This window comes from Lasiodiplodia theobromae, assembly GCF_012971845.1.
Source record: "Lasiodiplodia theobromae strain AM2As chromosome Unknown scaffold_4, whole genome shotgun sequence".
Classification (NCBI taxonomy): domain Eukaryota; kingdom Fungi; phylum Ascomycota; class Dothideomycetes; order Botryosphaeriales; family Botryosphaeriaceae; genus Lasiodiplodia; species Lasiodiplodia theobromae.
The window spans coordinates 990,028-1,009,463 of record NW_023336530.1 but is presented as its reverse complement, the minus strand read 5'-3'; the positions used below and the strand labels follow the sequence as shown (position 1 = coordinate 1,009,463).

The 19,436-nt window shown below is 55.1% G+C and overlaps 5 protein-coding genes across 5 annotated transcripts; 3 read left to right on the top strand and 2 right to left on the bottom strand.

The window, feature by feature from the left end:
- Positions 1 to 786: 786 nt before the first annotated feature.
- Positions 787 to 3,322, top strand: LTHEOB_1724 (FAD-binding domain-containing protein; the record flags this gene model as incomplete). Its single annotated transcript, XM_035510457.1, has 2 exons — positions 787 to 1,702; positions 1,752 to 3,322. 2 exons carry the CDS (start codon positions 787 to 789, stop codon positions 3,320 to 3,322), a joined length of 2,487 nt encoding a protein of 828 aa, XP_035366234.1.
- An 833-nt stretch (positions 3,323 to 4,155) lies between these two features.
- LTHEOB_1723 (Glycoside hydrolase family 28) lies at positions 4,156 to 6,059 on the top strand (the record flags this gene model as incomplete). Its single annotated transcript, XM_035510456.1, has 8 exons — positions 4,156 to 4,470; positions 4,573 to 4,829; positions 4,932 to 5,093; positions 5,149 to 5,304; positions 5,370 to 5,378; positions 5,434 to 5,501; positions 5,597 to 5,672; positions 5,783 to 6,059. The coding sequence occupies 8 exons, from the start codon at positions 4,156 to 4,158 to the stop codon at positions 6,057 to 6,059; spliced, it is 1,320 nt and encodes a 439-aa protein (XP_035366233.1).
- A 349-nt stretch (positions 6,060 to 6,408) lies between these two features.
- On the bottom strand, positions 6,409 to 8,543 carry LTHEOB_1722 (Signal sequence receptor alpha; the record flags this gene model as incomplete). Its single annotated transcript, XM_035510455.1, has 4 exons — positions 6,409 to 7,181; positions 7,232 to 7,921; positions 7,978 to 8,269; positions 8,319 to 8,543. The coding sequence occupies 4 exons, from the start codon at positions 8,541 to 8,543 to the stop codon at positions 6,409 to 6,411; spliced, it is 1,980 nt and encodes a 659-aa protein (XP_035366232.1).
- Positions 8,544 to 8,759: 216 nt separating this feature from the next.
- LTHEOB_1721 (Er to Golgi transport protein Yif1 protein) lies at positions 8,760 to 10,029 on the top strand (the record flags this gene model as incomplete). The annotated part of the gene is made up of 5 exons (XM_035510454.1): positions 8,760 to 8,821; positions 8,885 to 9,104; positions 9,171 to 9,354; positions 9,415 to 9,740; positions 9,835 to 10,029. 5 exons carry the CDS (start codon positions 8,760 to 8,762, stop codon positions 10,027 to 10,029), a joined length of 987 nt encoding a protein of 328 aa, XP_035366231.1.
- Positions 10,030 to 12,464: 2,435 nt separating this feature from the next.
- Positions 12,465 to 14,321, bottom strand: LTHEOB_1720 (Cyclin PHO80-like protein; the record flags this gene model as incomplete). The annotated part of the gene is made up of 2 exons (XM_035510453.1): positions 12,465 to 14,152; positions 14,216 to 14,321. 2 exons carry the CDS (start codon positions 14,319 to 14,321, stop codon positions 12,465 to 12,467), a joined length of 1,794 nt encoding a protein of 597 aa, XP_035366230.1.
- Positions 14,322 to 19,436: the final 5,115 nt, after the last annotated feature.

The window sequence follows — 19,436 nt, the reverse complement described above, 5'->3', positions numbered from 1 at the left end:
CTTCAATAGCGTGAATCTCGGTCCAGCTTGGCAGAGAATTTGCTCCGTCTCCGAGTCATCGAGGATTATTCCGACGGATCTGGCCCGCGTGTGACCACCGCCGCTGCGTGCCGCCAACGTCGTATCTTGAAGTGCATGGTAAGGATGCAGGAGCGCATCTTGTCGGCTGCTGGCCGAGCGATCGCCACCGGTGCGCGCAGCCAATGCCGGCATGCATGCTGCCGCTCAATATCGCGGAGAGAACAGCTCTGGCCTCGCATCACGCCTTGGCCCGCCCGGGTGGAACAGCGTTGAGCGCACGCGGTTGGGCGGAGCTGCCGTGGGTCTTGCAGCGCGCAGTGGATCCCGGCCGGTCCCTTCGACCCTTGCTGCGTGCATGCATCTTCTCCGCTTCCGCAAGGGCCATAAATGAAACCTTCTGCCCCCAGTCACGGACAGCTTAGCAGCGCGTCCGATGCTGTACCACCGCTTCAAACTCCAGCAACCTGACGCTCCGTCTATTCCCGTCCAGCGCCCTGCGAACTGATTTTACCGGGCTCCAAGACATCGTGTCTGCACCACCACGCTCTCCACTCACCGCACGCGAACCGCTCCTCGCCCTCACCGCTCGCTCTGCTGCACCCTCCCCTCAAATATTTGTGCCAATGCCGACTTTTGCGAACGTCTCTTCCGCGGTCCAATGTGCCCAGTAAGATCTCCTTGTGAGAGCTGCTGGCCGTCATCTGTCGTCGCATAGCTTCGCGCCCCGTGCGGACCTGGACATCCCGGAACCAAGGCACTATTACCATGCCCGCTCTACCGGATTTTGTCCGCGGAGTCCCTGGCGCTGCCCTTGAGCAGCTGGGGGCCTTTGTGGGCCGCGGTACCCCAGGATCAGCTTCCGAACTGGCAAAGCGTATCAACATCCCTTACAACAGCACGAGTCCTCCGGGCCTGATAGAGGCCAACACGGTTGATCCATGGAACGACAGTGGGAAATACGCTTTGGGCATGGTCTATTTCTGCGTCATCTTGTTGTTCATTTCGTCATCCCTGCGCTTCTATCACTTTTTCACCGATAGAGTCCGCGCCGGGTTACATCAGGAAGAGGTATTGAAGTCGTCGAACACCACATCACCCGATTCGGACTACGAGATGTCAGTGTTGTATACTGACAAGTCAACCAATAAGTTCTTTCCACGAACAGGAGAGCTGCCCCAGCCTCCCAAGGTGCAGTCGTCAGTTTCGTCCTTCGCGCCTCTCAACAACCTGATCGCCCTGTTCCGCTTTATCTTCTATCATCCATTGCCGCAGATAAATATAAAGAAGGGCTGGAGACCGATTGTCTTCCCGTCTCTCGGCGTCGTCTGTGTCTTGGCAGCTGCCTTTGTCTTCACCATCTTGTACACCTTCATCCCTCAACCACTCTTCTGGGAGAGCATCCAATATGGATCGCCCCCCATGGCAATTCGATCTGGCATGTTGGCTGTTTCCTTGATGCCTTGGATTATAGCCCTGAGCATGAAGGCGAATTTCGTTTCCCTCTTGACTGGCATCGGCCACGAGCGGTTAAATGTTCTTCACCGCTGGGGGGCATATTTGATGCTTATTTTAAGTATCATCCATACCGTCCCTTTCTACATCACTCCCGTCTGGGAAGATGGAGCACTCCCGCTTTACCAAGCGCTGGTGAAGGGCGAGCACTTCTACCCGTACGGCACAGGTAATGACCCAGACTTTCTTCCGTCTTTCAAAGCTCTAACGCACTGCAGGAATTGCTGCGCTTGTGCCTCTGGCCTTTTTGTGTATCCACTCACTTCCTCACCTGAGAAGTTGGATGTACGAACTCTTCGTTGCTGTCCACGTTCCAGTGTCTATGGTCTTCTTCGGGATGCTGTTTTGGCACTGCAACAATTATCTCAACTCTTGGCATTTCCTGTTTTCCACTCTTGCCATCTGGATATCTTCCTACCTATACAGACTCTTCTACCTGAACTGGACCAGCCCCAGGAAGATGTCCTGGCTGATTGGAGATGAAGCAGCGGTTACTATTATGCCGGAAAACGCCGTCAAAGTAACGATTCCAACGCAAAAGAGGTGGAGGCCAGGCCAGTACGTCTATTTGCGCATGCCCGGTATCTCGGTCTTCGAGAATCACCCTTTCACCATTGCTTCTCTCTGCAGCAAGGACTTTCCTTCCAGCTACGGCGAGGACTATAGAGACATGGTTTTGGTCTTCCGCCCATTCGGAGGATTCACGAACAAGGTACTTATGAGTGCCATTGAGCGAGGACCCTGGCACACATACCGCGCTTTCATTGATGGACCCTACGGAGGCATGGAACGCCGTTTGGATTCGTTTGATCACGTTGTCCTGATTGCTGGTGGTAGTGGTATCACGGCGATCGTGAGCCAGCTGCTGGATCTTATTAAGAGAATGAGGGATGGGAAGGCGGTTACCAAGAGTGTGCAAGTCGTGTGGGCATTGAAGCGCCCGGAGACGATGGAGTGGTTCAAAGAGGAGCTCAGGATATGCAGGGAATTCGCACCTCCGGACTCGGTCCACTGCCAATTTTACATCACGGCCGCCAAACGACTTGCCAGATCCGGACAACTTGTCAGCGCGCAAACGCCAACACGACCAATGAGCACGTTCTTCCACGACAAAGTCAACGACGCCTTCCAAGACATTGCTGACAAGCGGTTCTCAGGTGTGTCGGCTTTCAAGAGACATTCGGCGTTAATAGCAGACGAGGCCCAAGGCGACCCGGAACGCGAGAAGGAGCTCCGCTCTGAGAACGAAGACGCCATTACCGCACTACCGCAAGCTCATATGGTTCCTGTCAACCGTGGACTCGGACTCGTAACCCCTGATGGTCAACTTTCCCCTCCCACATCCCCGCGTTTAATCAACAGACCAGCTGAACGGAAGACCCTTGCAGAGAAGCGCCGCTCCCGGAACCTTTCTGTGGATATCGCCACGGCCGTCGCAAACAACCCCGCGTTGAATCAGGATGCCGCTCAACCAGCAGCACAACAAGCTTTTGATTTCGGTTTCCCATCCACCCCGACCGAGTTCCAGAAGAATCTGATGCGTTTTGCCTTCCTTCCAGCCGCTGTTAAGAAGAAGGATGGCTGGAGTACCGAGTACGGCCGTCCGCAGATCCCATACATGTTGCGCCAGTTCAGCAAAGAATTCGGACGCCGAACTTGTATATTCGTGTGTGGCCCGCCCAGTATGCGCATCGATGTCAGCCATACGGTGGCGCAGCTCCAGAAGGAAGTATGGAGTGATCCAGACAAGGACGAGATTTTCTTGCATGCGGAAAATTACGCCATCTGAATCTCCACAACAGCACACTCATGCCACGTTATGTCGAATAAGCACTTGCTGCTTTCACGGATGTACAGCATATTGGCGTTATTGTTTATTTTGGGCGTTTTACGGTTTGGATACCCCGCTGCGTTTCCCTTTTGTTAATAAGTTTCCGTCTTGTTGTCTATATTTAGAGGCCCTAGTTGGATGGGTCGTCGTCTATACGTTGCTACTCGGGGAACATTGAACGAAACCCGAAGAACAGGAGAAATAAGAAGTGAATGTATCGTCCTTCTTTCCTTGATATGATGCAATGCTTATGTCTCAAGTGTGCTCATGAATGTCGATCTGCGGCCTGATTTGCGTACTTCGCCCTGAATCCCTTCCGTGCGTCCGAGTCTTGAATACTTCGTGGGATTTGGAGAAGCAACCACCGAGGTCTTGCTTAATCTATTGACACATTGTTACACGCGCATTCAATCGATAGTTATTCCATTTCGCCACTACCTTCTCGGTCTCCATACCTCCGTTGTACCAGATGCCCCTCATCCATTGATTGGTGGACCGTACCCCACCCTTCCCCTGGTGGTTGGCTCGGGTGATCATCATACCTGGAGTGTTTGCGGGGAAGCGTCGCGCTCTTACGGAATCCAGGAAAAAATGGCGCTCGGGTGGAACATGGCGACTTTGTTCTAGTACGCACGGAAAGCTTTTTGCGGGAAGTGAACTGTGACGTCCATGTATGCATCGAGGAGTATACCTTGTTGTAGATGAAGAGGCCCTGATCATATTTATTGCTTCGCACTGCTGATGAGTTGCCCTACAGATCAAGCTCCAATTGGCTTTCACAACAGACAATCATGTTCGTGAATCGTTTCCTCGCCTTCGTCTCGCGCGCTTGCGTCTTCCTATTCGCGCTACTCGTCCTCGGCAACAACCTCGCCGCCGACAAGAGCAGCGTGGGCTCACTGACCATAAGGAATGATCGCAAGGAATGCACGGTGCAGCCGGGCGGCAGTAATGCTACTGATGACGCCGTCGCCATCCGCGCAGCCTTCGACGAGTGCGGACACGGCGGCAAAGTCGTCTTCCTGAACGAGACGTACTACGTCAACTCTGTGCTCAACACGTCCGGGCTCGAGGATGTCGATATCGAGCTTCACGGAACGCTCCTGGTGAGTCCAAGCCACATTTTCTACCCTTTCTACCTCTTTTCTCTGATGTCCGATGAGAGTAAATTTCTCGGGATGCACTTACTGACTGGCAGGATCTCACAGTGGTCCACGGATGTAGATTACTGGCTGAACAACTCCTTGCCCATGGGCTATCAGAACCACACCACAGCGTGGATCTTCGGCGGACACGGTGTACGGTTCCAAGGCTTCGGGTACGGCACGTTTGACGGCAATGGCCAAGTGTGGTACGATTTTGCAGGCTCGGTGTCAAACTATCCGCACAGACCGCATCAACTCACTATCTGGGAGACGTATGACTCGGTGTTTGAGGGGCTGCGGTTTGTTCAGAGTCAGATGTGGTAAGTTGTACATTGATTTGCCTCTCACGTAGATCTGCAAGTCGCTCTGCTGTTCGTGAGGGATTTGACTGCTGATTTGGGGAATATTTTTTCTGTTTCAAGGACGATGACGGTCAAGAACTCGGAGAACGTCCTTCTGCAGGACATCTACGTCAACAACACCAGCGAGAATGACTCCAGCGCCCGAAACACGGATGGGGCGGATACAATCTATGCTAAAAACATTACCTTCAACCGTTGGCACATTGTCAACGGCGACGACGGGTAAGAACAGAAATTGTCGCAGATATAGAAGACTCCTGCTAATCGTCTGCCAAAGTATCGCTATAAAAGCCAACTCCTCCGAGATATACATATACGACACCATTTTCGAAGACGGGCAGTCACTGGCCATAGGCAGCATCGGTCAATTTCTCAATTGGTACGAATTTATCGAGAACATTTACGCTAGAAACATCACCCTAATCAATACCCGGTAAGTTGACCTACTTAATTTCTTAACATTTCCAACCAACGGGAGGATGACTAACACGGCCACAGATGGGCAATGTAAGCCTCCCCTCGTAACTGAAACAAAGAGACTTCTTAGCACTCACAATAACAGCTACCTCAAAACCTGGACTGGAGTCCAGAAAGGCTACCCACCCAACGGCGGCGGCGGCGGCCTCGGTTGTACGTCCCACTCCATTCCTTAACCCATGTCCTCAACCATGCCTGATGCCATCTCCCCCCGGCAACCGATACTTACTACTCGATTCCGGCAACAGACATGCGAAACATCACCATGGAATCCGTGACCCACGTCCGCACACGCGGTCTCTTCCAAATCACGCAATGCACATCGTAAGCATAGCCACATCCCTCTTTCGACGGCCCTTCAAAATATTAGAAAAGGGCGAAAAAAAGAAACACGAGTGAACCAAAGGCAACACTGACGATGAGAAAAACAAAAGTTACAACGACGAATCCGGCGACTGTGACACCTCGCGCTTCCACATCGGGCCGGGCATCACGTTCCGCAACCACACGGGCACGACGACGGCGACCGAGGCCGCCGATCTCCAGTGTTCGGCCGACGCGGACGGCTGCGACGGCGTCGAGATCAGTGGAATAGATGTGACGATCGTGGGCAGCAACGGCACGGTCGTGGACGGGTATGAGTGTAGTAATGTCGTAGAACCGACCGTCGGGTTCGTTTGTGACGGTGAGGAAGAGGATGATGGGGACTAGTGATGGACGACGACTGACGTTGTATGCCTTTGTCCGGATGGTGCAGGTCTGAGACGGGGGGTATCGCTGTTGATTGACAGACAGAGGAGGTTCTCATGAAGTTTGCAAATAATCTCGGTTTATTCTTAACATTTCGAGTACCTGTTCCCATGCTACACAGTTCAACATGGCTCTAACACAGTAGGTCCTCAATTGATCACAATTCTAGTCCAGAAGTGAACAAACATGTCACTCTGGTAACTGATACTTGGCTGTATACGCATAGACAATCTTTATTACACACCAATCATGAAACTCGTATACAACATTCCGCATTAAAGGATGAATAGTAATAAGTATCCAAGGCAGCCTAGCTCATCAACAAATTCGTCGCCCACGACACGTTCAGCGTCCTCAGATCACTGTAGTGCTGACCCGTACCCAAAAACACGACCGGGATGCCCGTTGCGTGGACCATCGACACCAGCGTTCCCACCATGTCTCCCACAGTGTCGCACTTGCTGATAATAAAGCCGTCTAGCTTCCTGCCTGTGCCGAAACTGGCGTTGAAGTTGCGTGCCTGTGCAACCGAGTCGGTACCGACGAGCGCCTCGCCGACCATGAGGATCTTGTCCGGGTTGGCCAGCTTGGCGAACTTCTCGAGCGAAGACATGAGACGCTGGTCGTTGTGGCGGCGACCGGCAGTGTCGATGAGAACGACATCGTACGGGGTCGCCGGAGAGCTGGCATGCTTGACGGCATCGGCGGCGATGTTGGCTGCGTCCTTGCCGTAGCCGCGCTCGTACAGATCTACGCTGCCGCCTTCACGCGCGGAGAGCTCTTGGAGGTTGCGCACGTGGACGCGTAGCTGCTCGACAGCACCACTACGGAAGGTATCGGCCGCGACAACAAGGACACGGAACTTATTTTGCAGGAGGAAGTAGCAGATCTTGGAGAGGTTGGTCGACTTGCCAACGCCGTTGACACCTACGATGGAAATGACGTAGGGACGAGGACTTTGCATGGAGAGAGCGGAGGGTTGGTTGACGTTTTGAATGGCGCGGAGGAGATCCAGGGATGTTGTAGGCGTAAGGATTTTGCGGAGCGCGGACTCCATGCTGTTGCGAATGGTTGTCTCCACACCTGCGAACACTGTTAGTAAAGCTTTACTGCCAAGGCGACGATTGACTTACTGGTGAAACTGCTGGTCTTCACGCCAATAAGATCGTGCTCGACGCTCTCGCACAACCTGACTGCGGCCTCGCGAGCGACGTTCTTCTTCAGCAAATGGTCTTCCATACCCTTCAGCGGCTTGGCCAGATCCTCCTTGGTGAGCGTCTTTCCGCCAACGACATTCCTGAACAGGCCACCAATCGCTCCGATACTGGAGCCCACCAAGCCACTGGGCGCAGCCTGTGTGCTCTTTTCCCTCTTGGCATTTGCCGCCGCAATAATCTCATCCATCTCTTCGTCCAAATCTTTCAACACAAATTCACCCTTTCCGGTTCTCTTGCCCCAAGATGACGAGTCCACTGCCTCGACTGTACTGGCTGCTGGTGCCTCAGAGTCAACAGAATGTGTGGAGTAGTCCAACTGGGTATCATCTTCCTCGTCCGCAGCGCCAAACTCGTCCCACTTCCTTCCCTTCTTCGCGGAACCCTTCCCTGCCGTGGACCGCCTAGCGGGAGACTCGTCACCCGACGAAACGGGTGCAGATGACATGGCGGCCTTCTTCTTTGCGCGGCGCGATTGTCTCGGCCCCCCCTTGGCGGCCAGCAGGTGGTTGTTGACGGCAGGCGAGCTGGGACGCGAGGTATCGGGCGTTGCTACGGGCGTGGCATCAGTCGATGTGTTGTTATCACTGAACATGGGCTTCGGCGTAGCTATCAGAGGGTAATTAGCTCATTACACATGTCGTGACACAAAGTGAAGTACTCACGCTTGCGCAGGCCCGGCATGGGAGGAGGCGCATCCTCATCATGATCGGTGCCAGAGCTAGAAGGCGGCGTGAACTCAGCAACGGTGCTGACCGAGGACTCCAGGTTGCGCAGGGAATCGGCGTGCGGCTCCAGCTCCTGCACCTGGCGGTCGAAATAGTCGTCAAAAGGACAATTGAGGGCCGCGGTGTTGCGCTTCTTGAGCTGGTCCTTGTACAGCTCGGTAAACAGAGCGCGCACGTTGTCGAGCAGCTTGTCTATCCACGTAAGGTGCACCAATGATTGGTACACAGCCTGCGCCCATATTAACACCCGAGACAGTGGAAAGACAACGAGCACTTACGACAAAAATCAGGCCAAAGTCCTTTGCTGTTGTCCACTTTAGGGTGTAGCCGTCGCGCTTGAAGGTGGGTTTTTGGGTGGCGTTCTGGTCATCGGTGGCCACATTGCGCTCTTCGATAAAGACCTCGCGGATCAGGGCGTCGACGGTTTTGGGGTTGACGGGCGCGTACTTCTTGGACCAGAGCACGACGCCCGAGGTCGAGAGCACCTCGAACGAGTCGAGCATGGCGGGCGGCGTGGGAGGGAGGTTGGCGGAGAAGCAGCGGTGGTGTTGGTTTCTCCGCAGACGCGCGATGATGCGGACGGGCTTGGGCGGCGCCGCTGCCTCTCCGAGAGGTCAAGCCACGACACGCAGTCGCAAGGCAAACTCCAGCAACCACCTCCCACCCCACGACCTCCGACCACCCGCCCGCGCCCGTCAATCCCTCGTTACCTGCTCACCATGCAGCGCCCGACGTACGCGCCCGCACACTCGCCGCCGCTGCACCACCCGGTGCCCCAGCAGTAAGCTCGCCCACAGCTCTCCTCGCCCAGCCCGGAAGCCAGCTGCTCACGAAAATACTCCAGCATCAGTCAAGTCCCCAACCTCCGCAGTCCTCCGCCGCCGCAATCGCAACAGCAAGCCCAAGCGAACTCATATGGATACCCGCAACAACCCCAGCCGCAAGGCGTCTCGGGCTTTATGCACCCGGCGTTCGGCGGCATCATGAACGACTCGACCGCCCAGATGGGCTTCCAGGTCGGCAAGAGCGCCGTCATGGCCGGCCACGAGTATATGGAGCAGAATGTCAGTAATTTCCCCGTGCTCGATTCGGGCCTTTGGAGGAAGCATGGCTGACGATCCCGCGCGCAGTTTAACCGCTACGTGAACGTCAGCGCCCTGAAGCACTACTTCAATGTTAGCAACTCCTACGTCGTTAATAAGCTCTACCTGGTACTGTTTCCCTGGCGTCACCGGCCGTGGGTGCGCCAGAACCAGGATGGCTTCTTCCTGCCCCCGCGCGAAGATATCAATAGCCCGGACATGTACATTCCAGGTATGTCGCACCAGCTCCGCCCTGGGAGCGCAGCAGAGCTGACATCAATCCTTGCTGCAGTCATGGCCTTTGTGACGTACATCCTTCTCTCCACCCTCCTTGCCGGTCTCCGCGGTGCATTCCACCCAGAGCTGCTCGGGTTGACAGCAACCACGGCTTTCGTTGTCGTCATATTTGAGATCTTGGGTTTGAAGCTTGGATGCTACCTGCTCAGCATCAGCAACGAATCTCAGCTTCTGGATCTGGTGGCTTATTCCGGCTACAAGTTTGTTGGCGTCATTGTCACCCTGGTCGTGGCCGAGATCTTCAACAGAGGCGAGGGTACTGGCGGCGCCATCGGCTGGACTATTTTCCTCTACACTTTCTTCGCGAACGCCTTCTTCTTGGTGAGTGCAACTTCACAATTTCTTCCTATTTTACTCTGCGTATCGACTGCGAAAGCGCAAGGCATAGACAACCAGACATGCTGACCTTGACTAGCTCCGTTCGCTGAAGTACGTCCTTCTTCCGGATCAGTCTCCAAACACCAGCAGCGGCGCCAGCTACACAGTCGCGAGAGCACAGCGTAACCGCCGCACCCAGTTCCTCTTTATCTATTCGTACGTCGTGCAGTTTGTCTTCATGTGGATCCTCAGCCGCCAAGACTCCAGTAGTGTTAAGGCTGCCAAGGTCTGATATTGAAGAACCCACGGGAGTTGATATATTGAGCCCAAATGTCATTCATCAATCACTGCCTTTAGTAACAGCTTGAGCAAAGAGGGACGTTGATCCTGTTCACCCCCTCCCGGCTCTTTTTCGTGGTCCAAACAATCCATAGCAATGGAGGTTAGATGGTGGCCAAATTATGTATGAGATAAACGAAAGAGAAGACAAGGACGATGCGGAGAACCCGGACTCTTCTTGCCACAAAATGTTGGGGATGTCAGAGGATAGGAAGATAGGCTGTAGGAATAATAGAAATTCTAATGTCAAAGGACCTGTCGGCCAATCAAGAATTAGCAGCAAAATACATGCAATATGTCTTAATACAATCACTCCCTTAATCCCTCCTCCTGCATATTTGGGAGATAAATGTCGCGCTACTTTAGAAGCAAGTCACCCATGCCTTTTTGGAGACTTACCCCCGTGTTTGTCTAAATCTAGTAAAACATCAAACCAAGTAGAAAGGAGAGTATACTTACCTCAACAAAACAATCAAAAGAAAAAGAAAAGGGTGCCCACGAAAAAGAACCGTCACGGCAGTCTCTCTTCCTCGGGTCGTTTCACGTCATACGGCTCCCGTCTGCAGACCGCATCACCAGTTGTTCCAACGTTCCCCAAGTTCCAAGTTCCACCAGCCTCGGGGTGCGGCGCAACGCGGTGGTCGTGGTGTGATATGCTCCCCACCAACCACTCTCCCCATCATGCACACCCCCCGCAAAACCCCGAGAAATCACCCCCCTTTCCCCAATTTCTCCTTGCCCTGTTCTACCCGCACCCGTCACCGGGTCACTAGCCACTACGTATGTATCTCTCCACAACAACACAACACACGCCCGGGCCGTCAGCTCGTCCCTCCCTCCCCTCCCCGGAGGCCGAGACCGATTCCGAGATCGAAATCTTTTGTCTGCTGCTGCGTCATGCTCATCCCACATTCCTTCGAAACAACTCATCCGTTTCTCACCACCTAACGCTCGCACCATCCCATCACCCCTCATTTCCCCTTAGCCTTTTAGCTTTTCCCCCCCGCCGGGAATACCCCGCGCGCAAAATGCGGTGATCCAGATCTGGAGACCACACGGGGTATGTGGCGACGGCGGCGTGCGGCGTGCGGCGTGCGGCGTGCGGTCATCGTCAACGTCGTCGTCGCCGGCCTCCGCCCGCCGTCGTCCGGAGGGGGTGATGGTCGTCCCCCTCTCGGTAGCCGCCACACATCGGTGTCGGCGTCGCCCGCCCGCACCTGCACTTCGTACGAAAGGAAAAAAAAAGTATTGTTTTTCATCTGAGATCTGGATCGATTATTTTGGGACCGGATCATGCACATGCAGCCTCATCCTAACCAACCCGGCCGAAGGGGCCGCGGCGCGGGCGGGAAAGGGTTACGGTGGCGGGGGCGGCGACGACGGGCGGCGACGGACGGCCGAGGCGGAATTGATGAGCCGCGCGGCGGCGAACACGAAAAAAAAAAGATTATTTTCACACAAACGAAAAGCCTTGGCAAGATGCCGGTAAATGTATGACTGGCTGGGCAGTGCAAGGGTTGGTGAATGGGTGAACGATGACCTGTCATTTTCTGCCACACACACACACACATCCCACTTCCCAACCATGATGACATGGAATCGATGAATCATTCTTGCGTGCCCGGAAACTCATCCCTCCCGGTGACTCTGTTGGGAAAAATATTTCGAGTCACTTGTAGACGGCAAAAAGATTGGATCAGGATGTAGATCGAGGGCCTTTCTTCGCCCTCGCTATGCAATCATTCGATTTCAACTGCTAATACTACATCCTCCACTTGTTCCCTTACACGACTAGCTCCCCAAACATCCCTCTCCAACTCAGCCTTTTCAGGCAGAGATAGAAAGGAAGTTCCGAGCTAGTCCTACCGCTATTCAACTCCGTACTAAAAACTATCTACGTTCCACCTCAAACCTCCCACTCCATCCGCAACCATGGTATCGGCCATTTTTGTTTGTGGTATTGTGATATGTTGCGTGTCCAGTAGAAAAACAAAGCAGAATTCCCCCCTCCCTTTCGCTGTGATTCGTGTAGACGATAGGTGTCCTGAAAAATAGTCGGACTGTGGTATTCGAAAAGGGAATCCGTAGACCCTTTCAGCCAAACAAGATAAACTCCGTTTCCCACCTCCGGACCCCGTTGTTTGAGCAAAGCCTCGAACCATTGAAGCAACAAAGTAAAAAGGCCAACAATACCTCCCATGGAATGAATAGCAGAACAAAGCAATAAAATGAACGGACTTGAAGCAGAGCAAAAACGAGGTTAAATGATGTAATAAGAAGGGCAAGAGGGTGAAGTGTATAAGGATTCAGTGACTCAATGTACATGACTGCTTTGCAGTCAATTGCGAACAGAATCGGCGTGCGCGCTGAGCAGCGGGAGGAGCTGATCTAGATGATGCCCTCCCACATGCCGGGACCAGCCCTCGCTTGGAGGACCTGAGCAACTTCGCTGGCACAGCAGGCCCTCTTCCTGCCGAGATCCTTCTGCACCGGGCGGCGGACTTCCGGAACGACAGTGAACGGCGACTGCAGCGCCTTCATGTCAAAGGTCGACGAAGGCGTTCTCCCGCCAGGGGTATGAAGCAGGAATGAAGAAGCAAGGCTGCGGTCGGGGACAATGCCCGGAGTGCGTTGATGAAGTACAGAAGGGTCAAGAGTAAGAAGAGTTTCTGCTGCGAGCTTCTCGGGGTTGACGAGATCGCGCACGTTCTGCTGCAGCGTCATATCCGCGGATGATCTGCATCGCTTGCGACCCTTGGCCACCTCCTCAGAACGAGTGTTAGGCGAGACATTCTCGGTCTGTTGGAAGGGAACCGGAGTGGGCTCCGACGCGTCGTTGATGTGAAAGCCCTCCAAATCGGGCGACGAGAGAGATTCGCTGGGAACAATGGTCGGAACAGCCTCGGCGCTCTCCTTTTCCTTCTGCTGCACCGGGTAGGGCAGGCCCGCATTGCGGCAAGTCGCCAATTTCGCCAGTTTGGCGTTCGGCGCCCAAGCGGCAGACGAGACCGAAGAAATCGAAGAGGCACGAGACGAGCGGGACGAGTTGTCCGAAACCATTGAATCGGGCGAAGACGACGAAGAGGTCGTCGACGCCGCGAGCGAAGGTCGTCGTCCAGAGAATTGGTAGGCCTCCAAGCCGTTGAAGCGAGGAGTAGGTGTCCACTGGTCAAGGGTGCAACGAGCAGACATCATGTTCTGATGATGGGCCATGGCAGCGCACATGGATGGGCGCCTCGATCCCATAGAGGCCACACTCACTGCAGGAGTGTTGCTCACGGTAGACTGAGGAGTCATTTGCGGCGTGGGGAGCGGTCCCAGGCGGGACAGCATTGGCGCAGGCGGAGTCATGTCCACCGTGGGCTCAAGGCAGAAGGCAGTGGCCTTCGCGCGGGAAGCTTGCATGCTTTCTTGAAGCCACGACTCGCGCACCGGAGAAGTAGCAGCCGGAGGCGGGGGTGGGGTCAGACGCTTCGGAATGCAGATCTGAACAGAGTTCCTGCGAACAACATCAAACGTATCAAGCTCAGGAGTGAGCATTGGAATGAGGGTCTTCCAATCGTGCATTCCGAGGTGCATCTGAGGGGCACCGGGCGAAGGTGGGGGGTGAGATGAAGGCGCCGCCCGAAGGACGATCGCCTGCCACCGTTCGAAAATCGGGTCGGTGATGTGAAGCTTCCAGTTCACGGCCTTGAGGAAAGCCATTTCATTCGTGTTGATTTCGCTGACCTTGAGGCCAGAGATCTTGCTCCATGCGCGAGCCGAGTAGTTCCTGTCTTGCAGATATTTGGAGGCCAAAATCAACGCGGCAAGAAACATACGTCTGCCGCACTGCAGGGCGCGGACAGACTGATCTTCGGGCTGCTCCATGGTGAAGTCAATCCTGGGCACATGGGCCTTGATGAGGATCAAGTAGTACAGAGCAACCTGGAGAGTCGAGTAGCTAGTCCGCGAGCGGCGGAGGGTCTCCTGGATGAAGGTCCGGAGAGGAAGGACACCACGGCCAGACACGCGCTCATTGGCACAGGTCGGCACGGAGAGCGGCCAGATCACCTCCACCATTTGGGTAGCAGAATCTTCGACGGAGAGTCACCTTAGCGTGCGGTCGAGGGAAATTCGGAGGCGGCGGGTAGGCTTACCGACAAGGCTGTCAACAAACTTGACAGTGCGCTCGCTTTGGCGAACAAGGGCCGGGGGCACACGGCAGTTGGCAGCAGTGGGGCATCTGCGGGGGTTCTGGCGCATCTCTGCGGGCACAGCAGCGTCGATCGACCTCAAGGAGGGGAGAGAGCTTTGGCTCTCACACCAGCGCGAGATCTGGGAGCGGGTGATGCCTCCATTGGAGGCAATGGGCTCGGGGACAGTCGCGCATCCATTGGGACGAACGGAAGTGGCAACGTGGGAGCGAGGCCACGAGTCATCAGAATCCCAACCTCGGTGTCCGGAGCTGGAGGCTGAGGAGTGGGAGGATTGGGAGGAAGCGGCATCTAGGGAGAATACCGACGAGGTAGAAGAGGAGGCAGAGGATGAAACGGCGGATCCGTAGGGATGCGTAACATCTTGGCTCGCGAAGGGAAAGTCGCAACCCATGTTGGAAAAGTAAGAAACGCCTGGGTATACTAACCGAGATCCAGTATGAAAACCGAAGAGAGTGAGAAGCAGATTCGCTTTTAGTTGCGACTACTTTTGTTTAGGCAGAACCTGATAGGTCGAATGCTTTTGCGAGGTCGTGGGGTGACCTGCGAGATTTACCGATGAGAAGAACCAACGAAAACCCGCGCGTCGTGTGATTTGGCAGACGACGGTAGTTCTCGGGTGCCTTCCTGGAATGCAAATATAGATTCCTGTGTCCCGAAGATTGCCAAAAGCTCGTGACAGCGTGTGGAGGTGGTTACGCTTTCAGTCCTTGCGAGGGTGTTGGAGCAAGCGTGGAATCCGTTTTCGTAATCGTGGAGGGCAGAACCGAGGGGAGATGCGGGTGGTTATGATGCAGTCGACAGTCTAGCTTTGCAGCTGGGGCTTGCGGTCGGTGTAGAGTGGCCAACTGGCGCCCAGAGCTTCAGCCGTGAGAAGAAGAAATCCTCCAGTCACCGTCAGCTGCAGATATCACCAGAACAAGACGTCTTCCTGAACCGTCGCAATGCACTTCGAGCAGCTGTACGGGGCGCGGGCCGTCGCAAAGCTGATGTGTACCGAAGAGAGTGCGGGATCTAGCAGCAGGAAGAATCCTCGATGACGAAGAAAGCCTTGTTGTCCGAACCGGAGGTGAAATCTGAGCGACTGATGACTGGAGTGCTGTTGTGTGGCCTAGGGTACATCGTGACTATTTCGAGTGTGGCGGTGATGGGGGTTAGATGGTGACGGGCGCCACCATGCGCAGGCCGGGCGGAGTGGCCGTGCGCTTTGCGAGCGGAGCGGGCGAGCGGAGAGGCGGGAGCTGTGCGCGATGCAGCCAAGTGGTTGTGGTGTTGTTGTCGGAGTCGGAGGCGAGCTCGCTAGGGCTGGGGTGCGAGAGTCGAGGCGGCGGCGATCGCGATCGAGCAAACGAGGCAAGGGCCGGCGGCGGGGAGAGGCGGGTTGGGTGCGAGCGGAACAGCACAGAGGCAGTAGTGGTGGGAAAAGGCAAGGGCTATTATAAAGGAGGCAACAGAGTGGAGATGACTCGTAGGGAAGGCGGCAACGCAGGCAGGACAGGTGGTCGGCGCGTTTGAGACAAGGCTGCTGACTGGAGGATAAAGGGTACTAGCAAGCAGACAGGTGGCCAAGGTCGAGGGGGCCGGTTCTAATCTCAGCGTCAGAAGACGTTGGTTTAGACGACGGTCCAGCGCGCGGCAGCCATGGTTGCTATGGGTTGGGGACTCAGAGGGGAGAGGGTGGCGGGCTTTTGATAGAAGGGAAGGCCGGCGGAGTATGACTGTCTTTGCCCTGCCATCTCAGCGTGCACGGGCCACCCCCCGGCCGACGCCCCCAGCAGCGCCCGCGATGGCAAATACTGGCTGGCCGCCCGAGAAGTTTGGCTCGCGCGGCATCACACGGGTGCAACAGCGCGTCGGCGTCTGGCCGGCGCATAGCCTCCTGCTCGCTCGCCCGCACCGTCCTGAGGCACGCAGCGCAGCGCCCCCGCGGCTCGTCATCGCGCCCAGCCCCGGCTGCAACCAGGCCCTGCCCGAGACGCCTTTGACAAAGAGCGCGTTGCCGTCGCCCGTCACCGCTCCCGTCGTCAGCCTGGGCGGCAGGAGGCAATCTGAGACACGCACAAGGAGCTCGCGATCGAAGAGGGGAAGGCTGCAGTGGGTGAGCATGCCCACGCCGTTGGAGCTGCACAGCCAATCGCGACCCCGGCGAAGGCGACACCCCCAAGCCGTGCCACTTGCTGATTCGGCCTGCCTCGACAGCTGCTGTCCCTCCGTATGCCTCTAGCGCGCCACGCCTTGCGTGCTGCTAGCCGCACGAGGCCAAAGTGCCGTCGACTGCTGCTGCCACCTCTGCTGTTAGCCACCGCGTTGACTCACCCGCGCCGCCTTGCTGCTTCTGCGACGCCCGCAGCCTCACGGCCGTACGTCACGAAACGCCAGAGACGCGCAGCTGCTCCGCGTGCACGGAGCTCATTTCCGCGCACGGCATGGCGGAGCGGCGCGGGTTGCAAGAGTGGGCAGCTCACGAGGTGGGCGGAGCGCGCTGCTGCGACAGCGATGGGCGATGACCTGCATCAGAATCCGTCATCTCGCGACCGAAATGGCCCAAATCTCCCGAGAATGACGGCTAATTGCCACGCTTGCGGCCTGCCGAACAAGCTCCGAGCGCGGCGCAGCTGCCTGCGCCTGCTGCCTACGCAGGGCGAGGGTATTTCCTCCCCCGACGCCGGCAGCAAGCGCTGGGCACCCTCCCTCTCGCCACCACTGCTTCAGTGGCTGCCGGTGCCTGGAGCTGATGCTTCGGCCAGCAGTCACGCGCGAGTTACCAACTAGCCACGTTGGAGATCGCTTTGCGCGGAGCCCCATCCGGTCGGGTTCCCTCAGAATTGCGGTGATGGTGAGCGGTCAAGAAACCCGGTCAAGCCCCGTGACTTGGGCCGCGGTACGCCGGGAGGTACGAGTCCTTGGTCACGATGCAAAAAAGACCCCACTTCAGCCTTCGCCGCCCGCCCTGAACCGCTCTGCTCGCCGCCTCAGCTGCGCTGACTGTGCTTGGCCAGCCTGGCGGGATGGCGCTCCGCTTAGCTGCGGAGCAGGTCATCGTGATCCGGCGTTGCGTGCAGGCAGCCGCTTCTGAAGGATCGAAATGGAAGCTCGTCTAGAGTCAGCTTCAGCCCTGGGCCCGTGCTGCTGGTGATAGGAGCAGGCAGATACCAGAACTTTCTCGAGCCAAGTGCCCGTGGGGGAAGCCGGCCCGCAGAGGCCCAGCAAGCATGTCGTCGCCAAATGTCTTGGCCATCCCCCAAAGGCCTCCAACAAGCCAGAAGGATTGTGATAGCATAGGGCGTTTCCGATGTGGGCCCGGGTCTCATGCCTCCGGCTCCTGTCGCTCCGTCGTCATTGGGCCCGCATCGCAACACCACCACCACTTGTGACAGCCTCGATGACGTGGGTGAAACAAGAGCATGGAAAGTTGCACGCCTCTTGACGATTTTTCTCTGAGGATTTGCGTTGGTTGGCACTTCGGGTACTACATGTGGTCCCGGGCACACTCATGCAAAATCGGCAACCAGTAATCGGCCTTGATCTGAGGGCTCCTCCACGCTGACGCTGGGCGTGACTGATTGTGAGCGAAATATGCAGGTTCGTTCCGGATTCGGCAAGGCAAATCTTCGCCTGCTCACCTCAGTCGCGTGCTTGCAGAATCTTATCCACGCGTCAAGAGCATTATTGGCGGCAGCTGCAGGCGCCGCGTCAGCGCTCACCACCATCTGGCGAATTATCATCATTTCATGCCTCCACGTCAAGAGTATTCAACTCCAAAAAATAGAATGCATGCTGTCTAAGCAGCTGTCCATACACCAAACGGGAATTTATGGGAACCTGCATATTCGAGGCAGGCAAAAATAAATAGTGAAAATATGCTTGCTTGTAAACCGTTTCCTTTATGCTGAGCTATTTCTGTAGCCCTTCCCTCCATTTTTTCTCGAATGGGGAGAGCATAATCTATGACGATTACATATCTGTCTTATGGATTTATCTTTCGAGTCTTTTTACTCGGACCGGCACACGCTTATCTCGAATGGAGACTCCTTTCAGGCTAGAGGGAAGATCTCTGTTTAATCTGGATGCAAGTGATGAGCGCTTTATTCATCTACCACCGCTGCTGAGCTTAAGCTCGTCGTCGTCCTTGCAGGTTGTTTCTGATCAAGTGACTATAGGTATGGGACGGCGGCAGGGTCCCCACCGTTTCATGCACTAGGATGACAGATCAGCTGGCGCTTCTTCCCCAACGTAAAGTTTAGGATGATCAACTCGAGTATCATCTACTCTTAATGTTATTCACAAGGTTAATGATACAGGGTGGCTCAGTATTGACGATATAGTACGCATATCGAAAAGTGTCTGTGTCGGCTTTCAGTGTTCATCTCTAGCAACATAAGTATCTTATACTATAACATCGAGGATTAGGTAACATGAGCGAATACTTCACTTTCCACGAACCGTCCGATCTAATTTTTTTTTCTTTTGAGGAAAATCCGAATGGCTCTTAATACGCTCTAGCCTGCCCATTAAAAATTTCCTCGGAGTAAATCAAGTACTGCTGGATCATCACTTCTATTCATCTCTTCAATACTTTTGTATTTACCAAAGGGCACGACCGCCATCCATCCTCCAGAGTGTTGGCAATTTTTCCTACATAAATCAAGGCAAAACCCAGACTCCTGAAGTCTAATGTGCAAAGGGGAAAAGGAAAGGATTTTCCTTTGGGAGCCTAAGGCTTGCAGTCTACTGAGCCCCCTGCATTCACAACAGTTATTTTTCGCCTAGCTTCTATGGGGGAGATAAGCCACTTCCAAGATACAGTTTGCCCCTAGTGGACGCTAAAATATATACTTTGGTACCCGATTCCCCAGGAAACCTCCGGTCCTCGTATAAATCTGAACGGTTTCTAGAACCCCGCATGCTTTCACATGCAACGCAAAATTTGGCACCTACGATGAACTAATTGAGGAGAACCGGAGCATATTGAGGTAAGATTGCCTGCGGCACGACCTAAGGTACCATGCTACTCCAATGCATCCATAAGTGGAGCACAGACTGGTGAATCCTTAACTTGTCGATAGCTGAAGAGTATTGATCTGGATAGATCCTCTTTTCTTGCGCTACAATCAGAGACGATCAAAACCAGGAAAGCTGTACTCCGCATTTCCAGGTACAAGCT